The 24785-nt window shown below is 43.6% G+C and overlaps 1 protein-coding gene across 5 annotated transcripts in view; it reads right to left on the bottom strand.

Annotated features, from left to right (window-relative positions):
• The window catches only part of ZFYVE26 (zinc finger FYVE-type containing 26), a 73511-nt gene that overhangs the window by 43023 nt on the left and 5703 nt on the right, over positions 1–24785 (bottom strand). For all 5 annotated transcript variants that reach the window (XM_090033188.1, XM_090033192.1, XM_090033191.1 and 2 more), the window contains 11 exons: positions 21974–22526; positions 21366–21496; positions 20423–20587; positions 18713–18801; positions 18263–18423; positions 7962–8147; positions 6469–7116; positions 5442–5531; positions 3496–3564; positions 2014–2165; positions 102–300 (listed from right to left, as the gene is read on the bottom strand). In XM_090033188.1, coding sequence (XP_089889314.1) covers positions 102–300; positions 2014–2165; positions 3496–3564; positions 5442–5531; positions 6469–7116; positions 7962–8147; positions 18263–18423; positions 18713–18801; positions 20423–20587; positions 21366–21496; positions 21974–22526 — 2443 coding nt within the window. The remainder of the gene's footprint in view (positions 1–101; positions 301–2013; positions 2166–3495; positions 3565–5441; positions 5532–6468; positions 7117–7961; positions 8148–18262; positions 18424–18712; positions 18802–20422; positions 20588–21365; positions 21497–21973; positions 22527–24785) is intronic.

Below are 24785 nucleotides of genomic sequence, written 5' to 3'. Positions count from 1 at the left end.
TCCTGGTGGACTTATGTCCAACTTTCTCTTCCTCATTTGTTTTCTGCCTCTTTACTGTATCACTGTTCTTAATTTGTAAAATGCTATGATCCAACCCATACCTGCTGCAGCTGCACTCCCGATAGCCTGAAGTGTTGATCGGCCACTACCAGATTTCCTGAGGGCTCCAGTACCATCAGATGACTGATTCTCAATCTTGTGCTCTACTTTTGCCATCTCCCGCACCACCTCCTGGTAACGTTCCATGAAAACCAATTCACCATAGCAAGCTGAAGACTCCAGATTAAACATCAAAGCAACCTGTAGGGGTAATGATGAATGCAAATGATAATTACATCACAATAACCTTTACGAAGCCAATGTCTTACCAAAAACATTTTTTAAAAATTCCTCAACTGAAAACATATGTAAACAATTTCAGCTCAACTGGCTATTTTTATTCAGAAAGATATAAACACTCAGAAAAAGACAAAACTTTGCAAATGGCAACACCTTTGCAATTAAACTTACACAGCTTCACTAGCCAATGACACAAAGCTGTATTTAGATTCACAAGTGACTTACAAAAGGGTATTTTAAGATTCCAATACATTATGTATTAAAAAGTATCAAGTAGAAATACTTACTAAGCAAGAAACACCATCCAAAATATTCTGTGATTAGAGTATGGACAGATGTTCATTTGAAGCACTCCAAATCATACTCCAATTTCTGCTCTCCAGGCTGGAAAGCAGGCATTTATGCACACCTCTCAGCCTCCACAAGTTCCCAAGGATAGCTGAGACCACAGGAGAGCATACAGCTGCTGTTTATTTTGCTTTTGGGGAGCAGAGTAATATGGGGTACTGGAGGACTGAGCAACCCCCTGTTGTGCTCTGCTGGAGGGTACAGATGTTTCAAGAAACACATTGAGGATGTTCCTTGTTTTTTTGAAAGCCATTTCTGAAACGCTTCGAGTGTGAACATCTGAACTCTTGCTGCCTGGAGCACTTTAAAGGCACTTGGAGCACTTCAGACAACATATCTATCCTTACATTAGCAGCCCACATAGCTTTGTTGGTTTAATACCCGAAGGGAAGGAACAAAAATTAAACTCTGTTCCACAGCAATGTTAGCATCAGTGGTGCTGAAAGCAAAGCCCTGTGGACCCCATAAATGAGAAGCAAATGTAATATCCTGTTTACTAGTTGAAAAGTACTAACAAGGCTGACATTCACTTACTGATGATGCAAAGATTAGCTAATGTTAGGGCACTTAACACTGCCTCTCACACACATTACACTTTGTAGAGGATTCAATTCTTGGAAGATGTCCTTAAGTGTTTCAGTAAGGGCTGTCTGAAAACTATATGTAGACACACATGGGGAATTCAAACTGAGTGTCACAATGCAGATGTTCAAACTGGCCAACTGAACAGCTTCTAGGAGTCAGGGAATTTTGCACATAAGACCCTAGGCCTCCTGTGCTGACGGTATAGACATAGAAACACCACCTTAAAAGCTTTTTGTGACACTCACAGCAGGCCAGGTCAGCAGCTAAGGATTTTCAGCATGGCACTAGAATAGCATAGCACACACCGTGGAGATGGGGAGGGAGAGAGAGTTGCATCTTTCAGTTCAATGACCATAAGTATCTTAAATGCTACTTCCCGATTAAGAGGAGAAAGAAAGAGAGCGCACGCACAAGTTAATGTATGAGCTCTGCTTCTTACTCGGATACAATGCTAAGCTAGGACAAGGACTGGTAAAGCCTCTGCAAGCTCTGAAAATTCAGGACCACACAAGTTTATCTAAAATTAAAAGAAAGCAACAAGTTGCTTAAGGGGGTGGCCTATGGTATTCTTGTTTCCCTCCTCCTCTTCTGCTACTGGATGCACTTTTGCACCTAAAGTTGCACTCTATTCTTCCTCCCAAATTTCTGTCTATAGCATCTATCTGGCCAGTGCAGCAGGGATATAAATTCCACCAGCCACTGCCAGTTTATGCTTCCAAAGCAGTATAAAGACACAGTTACCTGATGAGCTTCTACAAAGTTCCCCCTCAGGATACAAGAGATGAGGAGTGACTCTGGCGGGGACAGCATCATAGGAATGAGGGGGTTTTGCGGCTGAGGCTTCAGCCTACATTCCAGGTCACTCCAGCCAGACACAGTACTAGTACTTCCCTCTATAAGAGAAGAAGAGTGAATCAACATGGCTGATCACTGTGGAAAAAAAGACTGTACCAAGCAATGCTTCTCAGCTTTAATATGAAAAACACTACTTTAAATTTCTGTGTTGAGACATTAATTTTTCAGAGGGTTGTATACAGGAAATGACAAACATGCAGCTGTTATCACATGTAATATCTCCTACTACAAAAAAAAAACTCAGAGCACTTTACAGGTCATCTAGATAAAGCTCAGTGTATCCACAAATTGGTTTCTACTGCACAAGTAGAAGCTGTTAAATGGGACATGGCAAAAATTACACAGCTGTTGAAGAAAGGAAAGCTTTTAAACTGAACAATCCTAACCCTGTTAACATTCTCAGGGGATGTGCAGAGACTCCATATGGCCGTGAATGAGAAACACTCACAGTCCACCATCCTTTCAGACTACACTGGGGCACTGATGGCAACAGAGGGACAAGCCTCAGGTTGGTGAGAATGATTTGGGACCCTATGAAGGCAGGCCACCAAGGAACATCAAATGCTGATCCAGCCTATCTTTGCTTAACTTGAAAGACTAGTCAAGACATACAACCTGAGGCAAGAGAGTTTATCAGGCTAAAAAACTTGCCTTAACCAAAGAGCTGAAAATCAAGAGCAAACTTGACACCTATGTTTTTGATTAAAAAACAAATGGATCAGAATTTTTATGCAGCATCATCCATATAAAGTAAACCAAAACAACAGCCAACTAGAGTCAGGCAAAAAGCTATGACCCCACAAACATGAAAAACAACCATAAGATAATCATAGCACTTGCACAATACTACAGTAGCAGATGCTTTAGAAAGGTAACTTGGCATCAGTTCAGACTCCTGGCTAGTGCAAGTTTGGGACAGATTTTTGAAGGTGCAACAGCAAAAGTCACAGTTCTAGTTCCTACAGTACCCAGGTACACACAATTTTGTATTACTTTTATATATTGCAAGAAGGTAATTCAGGGGCATGGTGTCCCATTGTCTAGAAGAAACCAAAGGCAGTCCTCTAAACCATTTTTCCTAAGAAATAAAATAAGTTTTAAATTAAACTATATTCTATTAAGTTGGTTTCTTCCTCCTGTTTCACTGATCACTGCACTGTATACATAGCTGTGCAGAATCACAGATGCAGCAGGAAAATGCTATTCTACTCCCCAAAAGGACACATCTGTGCTAATCAAAGTAAAAAAGAGTTCCATTATAAAGGGAAACTCTGACTACAACCTGTAAAGAGAAGCAATTAATTAAATTAATGCAATCTCATTATGTAGTGAGGAAACCAAGAAATCCTTTCCAGGTAATTTCAATACCTGAGGTACTAGTGCTTAATTCACTGCTCGTACTTTCCAACGATGGACTTGTGGTTCCCGCCTTAAAATCTAAAATGGAAAAATAAGAACTATATGTAAAAATCAAAACTGTTTTTCAAAGAAGAAAAACCTCCATGGGTAAGAAAGATCATTAAGTAATAAGAAGATACCATGATAGGGTCCCTAGAGATGGACTACCTTGTAAGCCAGGGGAGGACAAAATATGGCCTGCAGGCCAAATCCAGCCCACCAGGCCATTCTATCCAGCCTGCAGGGGAAAATTAATATTTATCTGCTCCTTGCTGCCTGTCAAAAATGACAGGAGCCAAGGGCAGTAGGACCCAGGGGAAGTCAACAGGACTCAGGAGCAAGGCTGACCCAGCCCCGCCCCTCCTACACCCACCCCAAAGCCTCTGCCTGCTGCCACTTTCACTGCTTCCCTGCATACGTGCTTCAATACCATGTGGTCCCGGCTGCGTGGCCGGATTGTATGAGCACGGGGCCCGCACCAGTACCCTGGGACGAGGAACAGGAAGAGTGGGTATGCACGTGCGCACATGCACAGTGAAGGAGGGGAACAGAAGGGCAAGAGAGAGCAAGAGCCCAATGAGGGAGGCACAGAGTGTGTGCACAATGAGGCAGGAAGGGAGAGAGAGAGAGAGAGAGGGAGTGTGTGTGTTCATACGGTGAGTCACACAAACATCCCACGATTACACATGCATCCCCCTCACACTGCCATACATGCAGACCCCAATACCCACATCCCCTCATGTACCCCAACCACCCTCCCGACATCCCCCCACAAGCCCCATACCCACCCACACCCCTCATATCCACACACACAGCCACATGCTCCCTCACCCCACATACCTATTCACCCCCTACAAAATCCCCAGACACCCCTGCCCCCATCTTCCACAATATACAAGAGTAAGACTTCATTTTAAGCTATTGTGCAGTCACCCCTATGTACACTACACAAACACATGTAAACCAAGATAAAATATTTTCTGAAATCAAATTAACGAATGTTGTAGATGTTCAATTTTTAGACTATAATTTGTTATTTTTCTGGTTCAGAGATGGCAAAACCCCTTGCTGAAAGGAGTACTTCTGGGGGCAAGGGGAGGGACTTCTGGTGGCAAAGGTCAGGGGTTAGGAGGCGGGACTTCCAGTCACAAGATGGTGACCAGGGGTGGGGCACCTGTTAAGGGGCAGGGCTACCCATGTGGCCCTTGACAGCTTGCCAGAACTTATTTCAGGCGGAGGGCCACTTACTAATTGCCTGCCGCTGCTGTAAGCATATATGGCTCTCAGAGGAAAGAATGGGTCATTTCATTCTCACTTTTTGTCTGCTAGAGGAGAATATCAGATGCTTCAGAGGAAAGCTTTCACTTCAATTTGTCCGCATCCAAAACTGGCTCTAGTTCTATAATCTTTACTGAGAATGGGAAAGTGTGAGATTCTTCCCCCTGATCAGGTGATCATTTTGGTCTTGAAACAAGAAACCCCTGCCCCTGCCTCCTGCCACTTTTATATTCACTGTTATCCCTATAGCTGCTATTCTCATTCATAGTCATATCTATTTCCCCTTCTCCCCATCCCAAACATCCAATAAACCTGCACCAGCAAGTGTCATAGACCAATCAGATTACATGCAGGAGTTATTACTTACACATTACCTTTTAATTGTATTAGCAGATTTTGGCATAAGAACAATTTTTTAAGTCAGAACAGACAGATACATTTCACGCTGGCATACCAATGATACCTATCATGCCAATTAGCAAGCTAGAAGGGTGGAACTGGGCAGAGAGAACTAAGTCAGTGAGGCAGACAGTCATGCTTAGTTATACTGACATCTTGCCGAGGCTCAATGTCATTCTCTTGGTCACCTGACATCATTTGGGAGATGTCATTTCTAGACTTCCAATTCCTCAACCCACCTGGTCTGTACTTTTGAGTTCGACTGCGCTTTCTGAAGCTCGAGCACCTGGTTAATGAGAAGAGTCTCCTGGAGGTTGCAAGCTGATGTTCTGAAAGAGGAGCCATCTTAGTTAAGCATACACAAATGCACTGCCAAGCAGAAAAAAAAGCGTTGGAACAGAAAAAGCATGTACCTAAACTAAAGATTTGGTGACATGAAGACATAATACCCAGACATAAGTACAGCAAATTCCACATTAGCTACACCTACAGACAAAGATGTACAGCTAAAAGTAGAACTAATCCAAAAGGAGAGTAAATTAGCGCACAAAGCAGCAAGGCAACTAAACCATGATCTGTGTGATAAAACAAAATGTTTCTAGTTTGTGACAACCACCACTGCTTTTATTTTTGAAATATGCATATAAAGTGCCTAACATATACCTATTTTAGATCTTTCTAGCTATTAAAAAGGTACTAATCATTGTTGTTCTTAGAATATCTGGAATTTCCATTGTTGCAGTCTGACAAAAATCCTGACCTACAAGATTAGTAATTAATAATCCTGATTACTAGACCAATCAATTGTCACATACAAAAGACCTAAACTGATTCACTGCTAAACATGGCTGAAGGAAGGCAAGACAGGAATTTGATATGGCCACTTTACCAATGAGAAATTTAAAGCTTGAGGAACATTTCTGACTACAAATTACATACATGGTTTAGTGGGTTTTTTGAGTCTAATCTCTAAGAAATGGGAGAACAGAAAGAATGCTTATGGAACTGAGGTGCCATGTAGAAGTTATATCAGTCTTGAGAGCTGGATATATCACCTTCTGTGCTTCCAGTCCTGGGCCCCCAAAGCAAGTTCCATAAGGTGGGGCAAATTTGGGAAATGGACAAATGAAGAAACCAGAAGCGACTGATACTATACTAAAAAGCTTACACCCTGCTTAACACACCTGCAAACTACTCAATGTTTCCTACATCTCTTTCAACTTATGAATCCTAATATTGAGCCTATCAAGCCCCAGTGAATCTTACCTGCATTTCTATTGCTCATCACTACTTTGTAGCGCCAGTGAGCTTCAGAAAGGTATTTGGAGAACTGCGATACACGGCTCCCAAAGCCATCCCTAGTCACAGACAGATTCAAGCATTCCACTACCTCCAGCTCTTCACGGGGTACATTGCTCAAGTCCCAAGGCAGAGAACTCTGAATTTCTTCCAGGTGATTGAGAAGCATCTTCAGAAAGGCATCCATCACCAACTCATCTACTAGAAAACCGGTGCCACTGCTGGTAAAGTGTTTCAGATCTAGACAGCTAGACCTGGAGGTCTCATCATTCTCACCACTCAACTCTGAGCCTAGCAGAGTCTGTGCAGTGTAGTAGACTGCTCGAGGACACCTGTCCATTTTCCTTTCAGGCTGTACAAAGTGCTGTGGACTTTCTGAGGTAGAAGAGCCTCGGCTGGCATTGCCATCCAAGTTCCCAGCACCACAAGTCTTTTTATCAAGGTCATCCTCTTCTGCATAGTCCTCAGGCTGGAGTGTCTCTGTATAAAGATCACTGTAGGAGACAAAAAGCAAGGAGAAGATGTTCTCCAGAAGCTCCAGGCGCAGAGGAGCAGGGACACCCCGTAAGAACTGCTGGCACTTGGCAAGGTATTGAGGAAAGACAGCTGAGCAATCTGTACATGTAAAAATAAAATTACATTACATTTACAAGATTTTCAGGAATTCCCCCCCCCCAACCCATTTTACGATTCCATAATTGGGAATAAAGTTTACAAGAGTAGGAGAATCATGAGACACATTAAAGAATAAGACAGCAATAAACTTTACCACATCTGATCAGAGTATTGACCAATATTAGTGGTACACGGGTGAATTTCTCTCCCTCAACAAAGCACATGAAGCGCTTTACTTTTTGTAGGTCAAGGGCAGGGTGACCACCCTAGGCCCTGTGGTTTGGGGGGCCCCCGCAGAGCTGGGCAGAGCAGCCGCGGCAACTCCGTGCTGCCATCAGCTTCAAGTCCAGACACTTGGCACCTCCCCCCCTCAATCTGCTGCCAGCTTCCTTGCATCTGAGGGTGGGGCCCCACACAGGCTGATTTGCCCTGGGCCCTGCTCAAGGGTATGCATTATTCATCCCTGACTCTGGTAATGTTCACCTTATACACCAGTGCACAGACTCTGATTACCTACAGTTTAGATTATAACTAATATTGGTTTCATAAGAAGAAATCCCAGCTACAACATCCCATTAACAGTAGCATTTCCCCTTTATGCAGCTTTTCTTAAATCTGAGGATCGTAAAAGGTTCTTCAAAGTGAATATCCAGCCTCTAACAATAATAGATGAAAATAGTAACAAGTAACTTAGGAGAGATGCCATGAGCTTTTTTAGTAAGTGCTCAGAGCTCTCTGGATAAAAGGATTATACATGTGTATAGTTCCATATCACAATAAACCCATATCCACAGAATCATTAAAACATGCAGAAACCACTGAACCTGAACAAGGAGGCTGATTACCTGCCGGTTCTTTAAGATGGTCAGAGCCTTCAGGGATGTCGCTGAGGCAGCTGTACGTGCAATCCTTGCACTTCAAAGGCTTATGTGAATTCACACACAGTGCATAGATTGCATATTTCATGGCACAAAATGCCCGGAAAAGTGCCAGATTGCGTCGTTGATTCAAAAGGCCAGGAAGTGATGCCCCTGCAGAGTGAAGCAAGTTGGAAACTGGAAAGGCAATCCTCAAAGACTTATTCTAGTTTCTAAAAGGCCTTGAAATTTCTACTTTATCACTCTTTCCTTATATTTCAATAAGACTGTTTTCTTCCTTTCCTGCATTAGTATTTATAAAGGAGGGCTCAATAGGAGGGCTCCTTTATAAAGGAGGGCTCTACCACGCTCTGGGGTGCATGCTGAAGGAGATGGGCACACAGGTGGTTTTCTCTTCTATCCTGCCAGTGAGTGGACGAGGCAGACGGCATGAAACGTGCATCGCAGAGACCAACTGGCGGCTACAGGAATGGTGCTTCGAGGAGGGTTCTGGCTTCCTCAGCCACGACCGGCACATCACGACGAGAGACATGCTGGGATGGGACGGGCTGCACCTTTCCCCTAAAGGTAAGCGTGTTCTCTTCTAGGTTGGCAGACCTCCTCTGGCGGGCTTTAAACTAGGCTCGTCGGGGGAAGGGGAAGATGAGGGTGGAGGAAACATCAGACTGCCAGACCAAACAGCACCCACAACGACAGCCCAGACCAACGAGCAAAGTGAACAAACAGGTAAGAGAGAGGGGCCAGGGTAACGCTGGGACTAGGGGGTCAGTACACACACCCACAGGAGGTCTCAAATGCCTCTACACAAACGCTTGTAGTATGGGAAACAAGCAGGAGGAACTCACCCTCCTGCTGGCTGACACCAGCCCGGACATAGTGGGGATTACGGAAACGTGGTGGGACGAAATGCATGATTGGGCGGTGAATGTCAAGGGCCATAGGCTGTACAGGAGGGACAGGATAGGAAAGAGAGGTGGGGGCGTGGCGCTCTATATAAAGGAGGAATACACATCCTTGTTAATTAGCAAGGAGTCAGGGGAGGGGCACTCTGAAGTGCTTTGGGTTAGAGTACAAGGCAGTCGAGGGGAAAGGGACTTAACGGTGGGAGTCTACTACAGACCTCCCAACCAGGGAGAAGAGCTTGACGAGGAATTCTTAGATCAGCTCACAGAGGTAGTGAAGGCTAAGGATGTGGTAGTCATGGGGGACCTGAATTTCCCAGACATCTGCTGGGAAAAGCAGTCAGCCAGGTCTGAATGCTCCCATAGGTTCTTGGCCAGAGTGCAGGACCTCCATCTAACCCAGGAGGTGCACAGCCCCACCAGGGGGGACGCCTTGTTGGACCTAGTGCTGGTCACGGGTGACAACCTGGTGAGGGGGCTGCGGGTGCTCGACCACCTGGGTGACAGCGATCATCGCCTGCTGGAATTCACCATCCAGCGCAAGGTGGCGAAGGCATGCAATAAGGCAGCAGCCCTAGATTTTAGGAGGGCAGACTTCAACGAGTTAAGGAGGATAGTTGCAGAAGCGCTGAGGTCCTGGAGGGGAGGGGAGCCAGGTGTCCAAGGAGAGTGGTCGCTCCTTAAGGAGACGATCCTCCAAGCCCAAAGGAAGGTAATCCCAACGAGGATCAAAGGGAGCAGGAGAGCACACAAGCCTCCACGGCTCACCAAAAGCATCCGGGAATGTCTCCTTGCTAAAAAGGAGGCTTATACCCAATGGAAAGAAGGGGTCATCACCAGGGAGGACTATTCTGTAGTTGCTCGGGGATGTAGGGGGGTAGTTAGGAAAGCCAATGCAGAGATGGAACTGGGGCTAGCTTCCCAGATTAAGGACAATAAGAAGTCCTTTTTTAAATACGTACGGGGTAAAAAGAAGGTCCCGGGTAATGTGGGGCCCTTGCAGGACGCCATGGGAAACTTGGTCGTCACACCAGATGGCAAAGCTAACATGTTTAACGATTTCTTTGCCTCCGTCTTCCTAAGTAGGGACCAGAACAGCCACCTCCCTGCTGGACCCCCCTTGGGACCCGGGGGAGGGACTCCTGAGCCACGGGTTAGCAAGGATTTAGTTAGGGAGCTCCTGGAGGGGTTGGACGTATTCAGGTCAGCCGGCCTGGATGATCTCCACCCTAGAGTTCTAAAGGAACTGGCCGAGGTCATTGCAAGTCCCCTGGCACAACTTTACGAGCACTCGTGGTGCTCTGGTGAGGTACCGGAGGACTGGAAGAGGGCCAACGTGGTCCCCATCTTCAAAAGAGGCAGGAAGGAGGACCCAGGAAACTATAGGCCGGTTAGTCTCACCTCGATCCTAGGCAAGCTGTTCATCAGTGGCAGGTCCTGTCAGACCAACCTGGTGGCCTTTTATGATCAGATCACCAGATCATTAGATGCAGGGGTAGCAGTGGATATAATCTTCCTGGACTTCCGGAAGGCTTTTGACACTGTCTCTCACCCCGTTCTCATTAAGAAACTGGGGGGCTGTGGTGTAGACACCCACACAGTCAAACGGGTCGCCAACTGGCTGGAGGGCTGCACCCAGAGGGTGGTAGTGGATGGGTCCTTCTCAACCTGGAAGGACACGGGCAGTGGGGTTCCGCAGGGCTCGGTCCTCGGGCCCGCACTGTTCAACATCTTCATCAGTCATTTGGACGAGGGGGTAAAAAGCACCCTGTTCAAATTTGCTGATGCCACTAAGATGTGGGGGGACGTGGGCACATTGGAAGGATGCAACAGGCTACAAATCAGACCTAGACAGGTTACAAGGGTGGGCAGATGAGAATAGGATGGGTTTCAACACAGACAAGTGCAAGGTGATACACCTCGGGAGGAACAACCGGTACCATACCTACAGGTTAAGAAACTCCCCTCTTGTCAGCACGGAGGCGGAAAGGGATCTGGGGGTCATCACTGACTCCAAGATGAACATGGGCCGGCAGTGTGGAGAGGCAGTTAGGAAGGCCAACTACACCTTGTCATGGATCCACAGATGCATCTCGAGCAGGTCCAAAGAGGTGATCCTCCCCCTCTATGCAGCACTGGTCAGGCCGCAGCTGGAGTACTGCATCCAGTTCTGGGTGCCGCACTTCAAGAGGGATGTCGACAGCATGGAGAGGGTCCAGAGGAGGGCCACCCGTATGATCAGGGGACAACAGGGCAGGCCCTATGAGGAGAGGCTATGGGACCTGAACCTGTTCAGCCTCCACAAGAGAAGGCTGAGGGGGGATCTTGTGGCCTGTTATAAACTAGTCAGGGGGGGATCAGCAGGCATTGGGGAAGTCACTGTTCCCCTGAGCACCACCAGGAGTGACCAGGAATAACGGTCACAAGCTGGCAGAGGGTAGGTTTAGGTTAGCTATCAGGAGGCGCTACTTCACAGTCAGGGCGGCTAGGGTCTGGAACCAGCTTCCAAGAGAAGTGGTGCAGGCTCCTACCCTGGGGGTGTTTAAGAGGAGGTTAGATGAACATCTTGCTGGGGTCATTTGACCCCAGTATTCTTTCCTGCCATGGCAGGGGGTCGGACTAGATGATCTGCTCAGGTCCCTTCCCACCCTAGAAACTATGAAACTAAGGGAAAAACTGACTTACTCTATGGAGTCAATTTTACCGGTTTTCCTTTATAAAGTAAAATGCAGTGGAAAGAAAAGTAATTTGTCTCCATTCATTTCTCCTGTGGATAGTCACATAATAAAATTCTCACAATAGGTGTAAGATGATCTAACGTAAGATTTTTCAAGTTGAAACAGAAGAGTCCAAAAACACCTGCATTAAAGACATGCTTCTGCAAAATGTAATATCTTATTGAGGGAGATTTAACAATTCTAGGGCTTCTTCCACCGTGATTCTTATCATGCAGACTTAAAACCTTAGCATTAAGACTCTGCTCATCCTTCCTACCCAGTCCTGGCTATTGTTCAGTTTTCTCTCTCAAATCTCTCTCAAAACCTTTGCTCTTTCATCTCTTGCCTCAATTACTTCACTTTTTGATTCACTCTGGTTTCCACCTGATGCCCAACAAATTCCTCCAACATCACAATCTTTGCTCCTTTGCTGGCCACTTTAAATATGCCATCACCTTGCCTTGAGACTGCATTGGATTCCTGTCCTTCTCACATTACAAATTAACCCATTAAGACTGTAAGCAACTCTGTTCTTATGTTGACTTTTGCCACTCTCCTACTCAAACCCTATACTCAGCTGATTCAGATCAACTTGACGTTTTCTTAGTCTCCTGCTGCCACAAGGAACTTCGTCCTCTTCTTCTTATTATTTTATATCCCTAGTCTTTGTAGGTTCTCTGAGCCCCAGAATATCAGTCTTTTAAAGAATCACATTTCACACAGAAGCCTTCCCTTGTTGACCTCCATTCCAGCCTTCTACCACTATTTAAATCACATTTAGAAGAAAATAAAGAGCAAGATGAGGTCTACAGAAAAGACAAGCCTGTAACTTTCATTTTCAGTGAAACTTTGCCTGAAATCCTGGCATTTCAAGATCCAGTGACAACAAAAAGCCAGACATACTTAATGCATGGGTGGGTCTTGTAACAGATAGGACTGGATTCCATTTACATTGAAAGGCCAAACTATGTCTTAATCATGTTGAAGGCAAGTGTCCCCCACAACATGCTATATTATCCTAGAACTGTGGCCAAACTAGGTTACAACTATATTTACCAATCTGCATTATGGCTTGATGCCAGTCACAATGGCTGGCCAAACGGATACAAATTTGGTTTGAGTACTACTCTACTTCAACATTACAGCATGGTTAATATGCAAAACTACAGGAGACCCACAAAGGCTTTGAAGGAGAGGGGGAGAGAGAGAGAGAGAGAGACTATACTCTTATCTTCATGATACAGTCAGCTTGAAAGATTCCCTACACCACTTGTTTTCCTTTCTTCTCTTTATTTTGCAAGCAGAAGTGTCACATGCTAGTCATATGATCCTTCTGATCACAACTGAACAAAAGAATTCAATAGGTGTCTGAGTCATTCCCTGTGTATGTTAGTTCTGTTTCTAGCAGAATTTACACATTGTAGAAAGGCGTATTGTTCACTAATAGATACTACACTATTGTACAGTAGTTATTCAAAAGCCTGTAATAATACTATTTGAGACGGATTAAGTAATACTGCTATACAATATCCATCATCCAGTGGAGTCCAAAGTTTGGGCCAAAAGACCACAATCACCCTCAAAATTTTCGGCACCCTTACCATCAGACTTTAAATGAAAATAGTAAGAGTGGGGAGACAGAACTAATATAATCCATGGTATGCTTATCCTGGTCTCTCAGATCACAGTTTGAAAACACTGATATCTTTATAGAAGGGATGAACTGCTCATCTGCCTACTGGGAGTGAAGAGTGCATGTTCAAATTATTTAAGTAAATATGCTGGAGTTGCTTTATCCATGTCCAAGTCCACACACTTGCAACTAAATTAAATTGACTAGAATAGCATTTCAGTGCTATTATTACACAACTCAAGCAGTGTGCCATTTTTCACAAGGAAAAAAACATCTTCTGAGAATTACTATTACACAAATGTTGTACTTGTAACACGTTTTATATGTTATAGTATTATAACAAATACATTTAATGTTGCAAGATAAATTTGACAATGAAGATGCAGCTCATAGATCGATAAACAGATTAGTGATGGCAATGGCGGAGACTGTAGTACAGGTTTCAGATATTTTTACCATCCTGTCTGCTAAATCTACTCAGAGTAAAGTTACCCTACGGGGCAACAAAGCCACCAGTTGACATTCTAATGTAATAAAAGCCTTAGTCTGTCTGTCCATAACACTCTGGGCCAACTGCATATGCGCTGCTCAGAGGGCATGCACCAACCAACTGGCTGTGAGGGCTCAAAGCATTAGACAGAAGGAGCAAGGGAGCTGCTGTGCCTGCCTGCCTGCCTGCCTTCCCCCCCACCCCCATAACACCTGACAGGGAGGGGGAGGCAGTGGGAAAGAGGGGAGGAAGGGAAGGGAGTTTCCAGTGGCAGCACCACCCTCACTGCTACCCCATCAGGTCTGGGTGGCAGCAGGGGACAACAGCTAGCAGAGAGGGGGAGTAGGTGGGGAGGGAGGAGAGGGGAGGTGGGGTATGTTGCATGCTGCTGGGTGTCAGTGGCCCTGCAAGCTCCCCTCCCCTCAGCTGCTGGGACCCAGTGGTGGCACAGGGTGGAGTGGCAGGAGACCCGCGGTGGGGAGCAACAGGACTACATGGCATGGAGCCGCACCAGGAGCAGCAGCACTGCAGGCTGCTGGGTGGCAGCTCTCTGTCCCTGCCTCACCCCCCATCATTTATGACAGGCAATTTTCTAGTTAATACATCCTTTCTTATGACACCAATGGAAGGAGATTTTTAAAAATACCTCAGAGGAGATGAAGCCAGAGAGAGTCTAAAGTAGGAACTGACTAACATAACTAGTCAGGAGGTATTTATCTGGATAAGCTGGAGAGAGTGCAAGATAAACAACAGCACTTGAACACTTCTGTAACTAATACCACTGTGTTTCTATTGTGGAAAGGGACTAAATGAAGTGCATCAGATGCCAATAGGGCTGTGTCTTTCCCTAAACGTTGCAGCTCTGTACATGGTAACAGCCACAGAAGAAAAAAGCAGCTGCTAGGTTTTTGGCCAATATTACTTAATCTACATGTCAGTTTCATTGGTTTGTCTGCAGTCAGCAATGCCATCCTATGCCCTGACTTGTGGGGGAAGTCCAGATGCATGCTCTTTCCCAGCCCCTGCATTAGGGCATTAATCAGCAACAGCACAGCAAAAACAGAAGCAAAGCAGTAGCAAACAGGTGTGGACCCAGGACGGAAGGGAGGTGGATGGAAGCCTGTGCCTGTCTGGTCCTGCTATTCCAGGGTCCACCTAAACAAGAAGAGCCAAAAAAACTCAACTTCTGCCCTCCTCCTCACTTAACTTTCTGATTATGTTATTTAGAAGGTGCTCTGTCAGCAAATCAAAATGTAAACCAGCAAGTTTTACAACACTACTTTAAATGCAATAACTCCTGAGCTAGAAGAGGGATGTTTGGTTTTCATGAAATATTTCTGTAAACTGAAGCAGCCTCAGAGAAGTGAAAGCAGGGTTAGACCTATCCCTCTGTACAGCTGCACAACTCAGGCTAATCTGACTAAGCTGCACTTCCCTGCCCCAGTGCGGTTTCTAACTTTTTGCACCAACTGTCACTCAAAAACCTAGAGACTTTCACAGATGGATCCAAATGCAAAGGGCAAGGCGTTGTTAGCTGATGGAACAGCACAGCAGCAAAGCAAAAATCTCAATCAGTGGCATCATTTTCTCAAAGCTTATTGAGACTAAGTGTAGTAATTTACTGATAAACACCAAGAGATAAGAAAGCTCTGGGGTTGGGTTTCACCACAGTCCTGCCTTATAACCAACTGCAGCCCAGCTTTCACTTCTCTTTGGTCTCAAACTGAAATTTTTACAGGCCTTCCCCTGAGCACAGGGCAGGGGGAGAAAAAAAAAGTTTATTTTTACTGTGGAAATCAGTTAGTGCTGTCAAGAGGACAAACAAGTTTAGGCATTCTGTTTTTATAATTAGAACAAAACCCAAACATGAAACAATTTGACAACCCAGATAATATGAAGAGGAAGAAGAACCAGCTTCACTGTAGAAAGCTTCTGAAATCAGAAAGCTGAGCTGCTACAAGTTTTACCACTGTAAATGTTGTTGGATCATTTAAAAACTCAAGCTGAAATTATATACTGGACTTAATCAAATTCAAGGTGAGTTTTTCCCCGCCAATCAGTACGATGGGAAAAAGTCCCTCATCTTATATTTGCATACATGGAAACCTTAATTAAATACTGTCTATCACTAAATTGCCGCCAAATGCAGGAGGTGCTCAGTAATGGAAACTAACTATGAAGCTGATTAAATGCAGCCAACATTGAGCACAAGCCACTCCCCATACCTTCTTCAGTTGTCCGTTTGTGATGTTCTCCACTAGCACCGTCCTGTCTCTCCTTTACTGCCTTCACCAGTTTCTTATGATCCTTCAGGACATCCAGCCCTATCTTCCCTATTATTACTTCTGCATGAATCCTTCCATCCTGATGTAATGAATTGGCAGTTGCCATGCCCATGAACTCTTCAAAGAGGTCTGATATACTCCCCAGTTCCTCAAACTTGCAGCTGCATGAAAATCAGGTGATACGTGCTTTTCCCTCTCCCTCCTTTAATGGCTTACATACCGGATTTACATAAAATTCACATAGACGAACAATCCCAAATCCAAAAGCCCCCATCACCCTGGCTTCATACAATTCAGCTCTAGCCAACTTCTCTTTTGGCATTCCAAAAGAACACACACACATTTCCCTCTGTACTTTTGCCATCTGCTGCCATGTCGATGGGAATACAATTCCTGTACATAGAAAATTCAGCAGTAGCACAGCCTTAACAGCTGCCACTTTTCCTGCAAAGGACAGTGTCCTTCTGGACCATAATCAAAGTATTTCCCATAGCCTTGCCATCACCTTTTCCCATGCTGTAGTACCTTTCCCCTCAGCATCCATCAAGATCCCTAGCACTCCAATTTCTCTCCCTCTTATTTGAAGGCCCAACTTCTCCAATTCCTTCCAGTTCCCCACTCCTATCATCATGCTTTTAAATCTTTTTACTTTAGCCCCTGCATTTCTCCATACTCCGACACATGCTTTAGCACCCTTTCCGTTGAAAGTCTACCACTATTACATTTATCTCATCTATGTATAATATGCATTTTACCTCTCCCCCTCCCAGTATCTTTAATCTGCTTATAATCTTGTCTTTTCTCATTCTTTGTGCTAAATTTTCCATGATGCACGCAAACAGTAGCGGCAACAGTGGGCACTCTCATCTCACCCCTGTATAGATTGTAAAGGTCCTGCTTAGATTTTAAAGATTTTAAATTTGGACTACACTCTTTATTTCTGTATACAAGAAACCCTCGCTATTTGCAGATTTGCGATTTGCAGTTTTGAATATTCACGGTACACCGCACCAACCCACGCTCTCTCCCCATGCAGTGTGATGACACTTTGTTACTGTGCTCCCCAAGGAAGGGGTGGTTTGAGAAAGTTAAGAGGCACAGCCTACATAATCTGAAGTTGATGAGGGAAATCGGTGTCAGCAAAACATGAAGCAGAGCAGGATTATTCCCCAGCTTCTTAAAAATTGAGGAAAAGGGTTACAAGCCCAAACAAGTTTAACACAGATGACGCAGTACAGTATTCGTGGATGTCCCCACTCGCGGCGATCTCTAGAACGTATCCCCCGTGAATGACAACTGTCCCCTGTACAATAATCTTAGCCAACATACAAAATTTTTCCGGGAACCCCATTTTTCCTAGCACCTTAAATACGTAATCACGATCCACTCTGTCATAAGCTTTTTCTAAATCTAGGTTTGCTATAACTGTGTTTGTTTTCCTCTCTTGTTAGCACCAGCCACTAGTCTATGTATCAACACCACTTAAATGAAGAAACAAGAACAACAGGGGCTTTAGAAACTTCCTCAAATATCTTAGATTGATAAATAATTTACTATGGAAAAGCATATGTTAAAGGCACATGTTTTCAAACACTGGATTTCTGTTTCAACTCAAAATGGCAGCACAGGTGTAAAGTCAAAATTTTAAGAGGATTTTGTAATAATATTAGAAAATGGCTTGGGTTTTCTGTATCAGCAATGTTTTTAAAACACTGAAAAAGTAAGTAAAATTTAATTAATCCTTTTCAGTTGGAAACCTAAAGCAAATAGATTTAGGTTCTGGGGTGCAAGGGAGCCAAAGAGAAACTTGAACATTCTGCTTTTACTTTGCAAACTAAGAATTCTATAAACTGTAGGGAGATAGCAGTAAAGAGTATGAGAGTTTAATATTGGTTCAGGTTTTACTAAGTGATATACAAGGAAAGTACAAAATAAGTATTTTTAAAGTATTGTGATAGAAAGTGCTAAATATAGAATTCATCACCATCCTAAAAGGAACTGGATTTCATAATCTCCCCATAAGGAGATAGCTCCCTTGCAGAATGAGAATGAGAATCATTTCCTCATATACTTTCACCTGGTTTTTAAGTTCTGCTAAGAGTTATGTAAAGTTTTTTAAGATGCAGGCTGCACATGCTGGTCCTCCCCGACACGAGTACTCTCAGTATGATACCGATTTCAAGAGATACATGCCAAGTGGTTTTTGAAGTTCACCGCCATCATACATTCCTGCATATTTACCTTGTGTCCTCTGGTCTCTGGCTGGAACCTTCTGAAGAAGCTCAATGACTTCCTCTTCATTCAGTGCCAGAAGGTTGGTGAGGTGATGAAGAGAGTAGAGTGCAGAGTGGCAATCCAGACTGTGCAAGTGCTGCAAAAGCACCTTCTTTGGGATAGCAACACTGCAGGAGAAAACAATAATCAAAATGGTGGTGGGAAACGGGTTCAACCTATCTAAGCCTTATATACACTATGGATTACTTCCAGGTCCAAACCCTGGTTCAGCTGAGAAAAAATAAAAAATAGTTTAGACAAAATCCAAGAAGCAAACTATTGTAGCTTATTACAAAGAGTTACTAACAGAGGCTTGGCAGAGGTTTGCAAAAAATATTTTATATTTGCATACGTAGCCTCAGCATATATAAATTCTGGCTAGTGGTGTTAGCAAGAGAGTAGTTCTGTCCATTTTACCTATTTCGATCTATGCACCATTCAAGAACCTCCAGTTGAGCCCACAGCCCATCACAGAAGTCTTTTAATACTGAGTCATTACACAGGTCCTGTTAAGGAGACACAAAGCAAATTAACATCACCAGCATAAAGGAAAGGGATCACGTTTCTACCATATCTCCTATTTTATCAAGAATACGACCACAAAAAATGTAGTTCACATATGTGATGTCATAAAATTCCTTTATCCATAATAGACCAGGTGAATAAATCGTTGCATGTTTGCTTGTTGCTTTCATGCATAAATTAAGTAAAGGTTGCTAGCTGTATTCTGGCTTAAAGGGCACCTTCAAGGTCGATGAACCTAAGCACAGCCATCTTCCTTAGACTGTAAAACTATCCCTTTAGTTCTTTTATATTTTATTTGTAAAAAGGAATTTAATGCTTCTAAAAGGTAGTACAGCACTCCCATCTCCAGAACTGCCATTCTGGTTACACACCCAGAACAGATACTGTATTGAATAACAGATGTGCAGATTTCCCACATTTCCTCCTTGTCCAACATGTTTATGTTTTGCTGTGGATGCCTACCCACTAAAACTGACACAATACTGACAAATTACATGGGACATCAGGCAGATACCACATGGGAGCTCCATAAAGACACAGCTGATCTGGGTTGGACTTGATTCACTGATTTAACAGCAAAAGGCTCCCTCGCTGTCTTGTTATCACAGTCTGTCAGGACAGCCACTCTTAAAGATCACGTAGATTGGAACTAAGCCCAAGAATTATCTGTGCATCTATGGCAGCATTAGAAGGTTTTGTAAAACCAGAGAAGGAGGAAGGCAGATCCTCCTCATCTTGGCTCCTGCCATTTAGGCTAAGTTAATTTTATTGTTGGAATTAAGGATGACCTGGAACAGAGAAACTCACCTATGGTTAGCAGCAGTCGTTTTAGATTAACAATGATCTAAAAGTTGTCAGTATCCAATGTCTGTTCACTGGCCTGTGTGAAACAGGTCTCATAAGTCAGTTCTTAGAGACCCAACTGATGCCCAACACCAAAGATTCACCACAGCTCACATTACTGGGCTTCCTCTAGTTTCAGAAGCCAAGAGCTGAATGGGCCCTGGAGTATTAAATACCATGTAGCTCAGAGGATGAGATATTCTGGTTGCTGTTAAAACAAGGCTATCCTGTTTCTCAATGGTCCCACCCCCACTGCACATGTATCACAGGAACCTTAATTCTCTTCTACTGTACTGCCTCACCCACCCCCAGGAGTAGGTGCAAGAAGAGGAAGCCAGGGAAGAAAAAGGGAGCTTAGAGACCCTACAGCTGCTGCAAAGGCAGTGAGGGGAACCCTCACAGGCAGAAAAGCCTGTAGGTTACGTTAGTCCTTCATGAGTCACCAGTTGGACAGCTCTGTGTTAAAGTATATTAAAGGAGGCCTGAACAGAGTACACATTTTGAGCGTGTTTGAGATTTGAAAACCCCTTTTAAGAAAAGGCTGAAAGTCCTAACCTTTACCATTCCTGTGTGTGGAAGGATATTTGCAGACTCTCATGAAACTAACCCCCCTCCCCACACTATTTTCAAAACTAAGGGAAAACAGGCACAAACTTCAAACCTGACTAATAACCCATGCAACTAACTTGCACAGACTAGAATCAGACTGGAGTTATTTAATCCTGTTATTTCCACCTCGATCACCATTAGCTTACTTGCCTGAGTTTTGTGAAGCGTCCGCAACAATGTTTTTGCTGATGCCAAGCTATGACAGTGAGTCCATCCTAGCAATACCAAGAGACGGCCAAGAGGATTGAATTCTCTCCTCAATAAGCTGCTCAAGCCTGAGAAGTCTTCCCTTTTCAGTAATGTTAATGCAGTTACCTAGAAAATAGAAGGAAGATGCAGTAAAAAGTGCAGAATCCCAAGAGCGGTCTGGGAAAAGACTTTTCCAACGGTTTTCGGAAAAAAAGGTTGTGAAGTTCTGCAACTGGAACTTCCTCATATCCAGACCATTTTTATGTATTTTTACTCAATGGGCCTCCAAAAGGGAAGTAATCATTCCAAGGAGTAGCTGAAGAATCCACACTCACTCGCTTCTTACAGTCTCACTGGCTTCTTTCTAGTCTTTATATTTCCCTCATATCTTACGAAGCAACCAGAAGAGACTACTGAACTTCTGTTCCAAGATTTTCTCTTACATGTCAAAGAATCATATGCCTGGATTCTAACATCCTCTATGCATTTCTATCTTCTACTACAATTTTAGCTTCTCATATAGTATTTTTTACTCATGGGTTTCAAAGCACTTCAAAAACTATTAACTTAACCTTGTAAACCCTTTGTAAATATTCATTATTTCCATTTTACTTGAATCAAGAAATAAACAACTTGCCCAAAATGATGAAGCGAGTCAGAGGGAAATAACTAGCGTGACTGAGACTTGAACACACGAGTCCCAGCTCCCAAATCCTCTAATCTAACCAACAGGCTGCAAATGAGGGAAGTCCTCCAAGATGTCTTAATTGCATCATGCAGATGAAACTGGTTCTGATAACAAGAGATTATAAAAAAACCATTGGTAGTTAAACCTTGGTTTTACGAGTAACAATTAAAATTTGCCACTGGGTTTTTTCACTCACTATCATCTTTATGGCCATACCAGAATCTGCTCCAGAAAGTGCTTGCTGCTGCTCATGCAGTAGAAATAGGCAGTTTTCCAAGAATAATCCTCCTCGGGGTCCAAGAATAAAGTCATCATTGCCCGCTCTGTGTCGGCCTGCTCAGTTGAACCTGCCGCGCAAAAACAGGGTTACTTCCAAGCATACTCAAAAACACAGGGAGCTACCTTTCAGGAAGGCAGGCTGCCTGATACTATAGAGCAACATACTGTACTTTCTTGAATATGAAGCCAACAATTGCATTTTGATAACTAAGACCCCAAGATGGTATTACTGGTTAACAGGGCACAGCACAATGAGAAACCAAAGAGAAGAAAGAAAGAAGAACAAATGAAGAATGAAACACTGTAGAAGGCGTTTCCACCAAAGTAACCCATATCCGAGCTGAAGAATAAAATATTCCTCTTGACACAGGGCCACATAATTAGAACTATTAATGACCTACAAGGAATCTGTATCAGGAACTGGGAAAGGTTTTAAAAAGCAGAGCAACTGAGGACTCATGTTAAATAAGAGCCATACACTAACTCTACAGCTCCATCCCACAATTGTCTTACCTGCAAAGCCACAATGACAAAAGGAAACAAACCTTTTCCTAGTGACTTTGGCCCCAGCAGTTTCTCTCTTGTCCTCTCTGTGAAGACGCTGCTGTACAGACTGAGCAAGGCATGACTCTGCTTCCTCAGCATGCAGCTCAACAGTTTTTCCTCTCTCAGGAGGCTTCCTTCGACCCAGCAAGCATTCAACAGCTCCCTGCACAAATGTCGTAGTTCACCCATCTGATGCTCCACCTCAAAATGCAGCACACTAAGGGCTCTGTAAATTGCATCTACTGTCTCTCTTTGATCCAGTTCTGCTGACAGCTCAGGATTGTACTGAAGCCTCTGAAGAGATTTTAAGGAGTCACGAAGAAAGTCAACATAGATGCTTTGTAGAGAGCAACTCTGCTGCTGTGCAGAATTGCGTGTACCTTGTTCTCCTGGCAGGAACTCCAGCAAGGCTTGGGCCCGCCAAGGAGTCCGCAACAAAAGCTTGCAGAGAGCCGAAACTGCTTCCACACTGAATCTGCGAGTGTGACCATCTCTGCTTCTCCTATCTGGTTCATGCCTGCTCTGGATATATTCAAATGTTTCAAAGAGTTCCTGGGGGAAATCAAACAAGTACATTTGGAGAACCGGCAGCCTCTTGGCTTTCACGTAAGTGTGTGAAACAAATACATCCATATTGAAGGAGGAACTTTAGTATTAATAAATAAGTCCACCTGGTACCATCAAAATACCACAGAAACTAACCCTATTTCAGGAACAGGAATCCTACTACATCTAGTCCGGCATCCTGTCTATTGCAGGGGCCAAATGTGGATATACATGAATAAGAAGTACTTAATGGGCCCAACTCTACAATTCACCATGGCTGAGGGAGGGATTTTTAGTGGCCCCCTTTATGGTCAGTTAATGTCATGAAGACTGAAGATCTTTCTGTGTCTGTCTGAGTGCATCTGTGTGCATCCCGATACACACCCCCCTATCTATATATGAAAGGCAAATCTCCTTCCTCACAGTTAGATTATTAAAAGCAAGGGCTTTAAAAGAATTTTCTATTCTTCTACACACTCCAAAATATGTTTCCAAGATTTAATTTTGTTACTGTATTTAAGAGGCTCTTCATAAACTCAAACCTCTTTATACCCTCCCCTCCATACATATAATCCCTACTAAGATGGAAAGAACAAAGAGAGAGAGAGCGAGCATGTGAGTGTGATTTCAGACTACTAGCCTGACCTTATGACTTGCTAAATAGGCACAGAAAGGGCCTTGAGAGAAGAGAGGGTCCCCATGGACGACTTCCTCTTTTGACCAACTGAAGAAGTTAATCACAAATAAAACTATCATGCAGATGGCTGCATCCTCCTGAGCTATATATACCACCTAGTTCTCGCAATTCTGGCAACAACGTTTTTCACCACATTGACTTCTTCCCCACCTTTTATCATCACAATGCAAAAGGCACCTATCCAGTTTCTAGAAAAATGTCTATGTTTTGTCAAGCTACCTTCATGAAACATACCTTTCCTAAAGCCTAGAGAACACACTTCACAACTGTCATCAATTGGCAGCACATGAGCTTTCAAACAGTAAAGAACACAGGCATCATACTCTTCTCAAAGGAATTTAATCCCCGTCTCATCTTAAACAGATCAAAAAGCCACAAGAGACATGCCATATGTGCCTTCAACCAAAGTTTTCTGCAGTCTACTTATTTTCATTTTTTTTAATTTGATTTGATTTGAAATGCATGGACATAATTTTCCAGTCAAAAATAATCTCTCTCTAAATGGGGAAAACAAAAGCACCAATTTCCAAAATGTTAAGACCCTTCTTCATGCCATCAAAACCAAAATTAAAACTGGGTGGACTAAGAGGGGTCACAGATGTACTTTGTTCATCTGAAAGTCATAAAAGGATGGACTTCAAACCCAGAGATTAGGACCAGAGTAGAAAAATAAAAGCAGGAACTGTGCCTGTACACCATATACAATTAAGAGCTCCAGGGAATGCTATGGTAGAAGGAGAGGATAGGTATTCAGTTTCCATCCAGACAGAATGCACTTTTGGCCAGCACCTGACGTAAGTGCTTAAAGCACTGCAGTCTCCCATGGGGCTCAAATGCTGTCTATAAAGCTAATCAAGCATCACAACTGTAGAGCTCAGCTGATCATCCACAGGAAAAAATAGTCCTTCATGCACAGTGCTAAATATCACAAAAATGGGAAGCTCAAAGGCCTCAAACATCCAGCACTGGTCATTGTCTAAGATGGGGTGCCAGGAGGATGTAAGGTCTGACCTAGTATGTCAAGAAGTGGAATAATTTTATCAGCTGGAACACTGGTCCAAAACAATGTTGACACTTTTATGATCTTGCACTCTCCATGAAAGTGGTTGCAAAGTCCCTTCAATTAACCATTCCCAAAACTGGGATTTTCTCTTGTAAAAAGAACAACCATAACTTGTTTAAGGACGCTTGCTGGATTATCTCAGAAACAGCATTTATAAACTTAAACCATTCTCCAGACATCTGCATCAGCTTCATTGTCAGTCAGCCTACGATTGATCAGTTTCAGTTCACAATCAAAAGTGAGATGTAGGCACAAGATAACAAATACTTTGAAGACTAATGCAATTCTTGCTGTTAGAAATTTAAAAGCTATCAGAAAAGACAGCTCAGCAACATCTTAAGTTAGTACATTAGCCCTTCTTCTATAGAGGCCAAAATTCATCTCAGTTTGATGTGGAATATGAAAGCAGGTATAATGCTGTCATCCTGATCCCCATTTCTTTACAACCAAACAACTGACATAAAACTACTATTATCAGTTCGTGGCAGGCTGAGGACTGACATAA

This window comes from Crocodylus siamensis, chromosome 2 (genome assembly GCF_052110815.1).
Source record: "Crocodylus siamensis isolate JL-2025a chromosome 2, ASM5211081v1, whole genome shotgun sequence".
Taxonomy (NCBI): Eukaryota; Metazoa; Chordata; order Crocodylia; family Crocodylidae; genus Crocodylus; species Crocodylus siamensis.
Note: the sequence above shows the minus strand (reverse complement) of the source record. Positions and strands in the feature narration are given on the sequence as shown.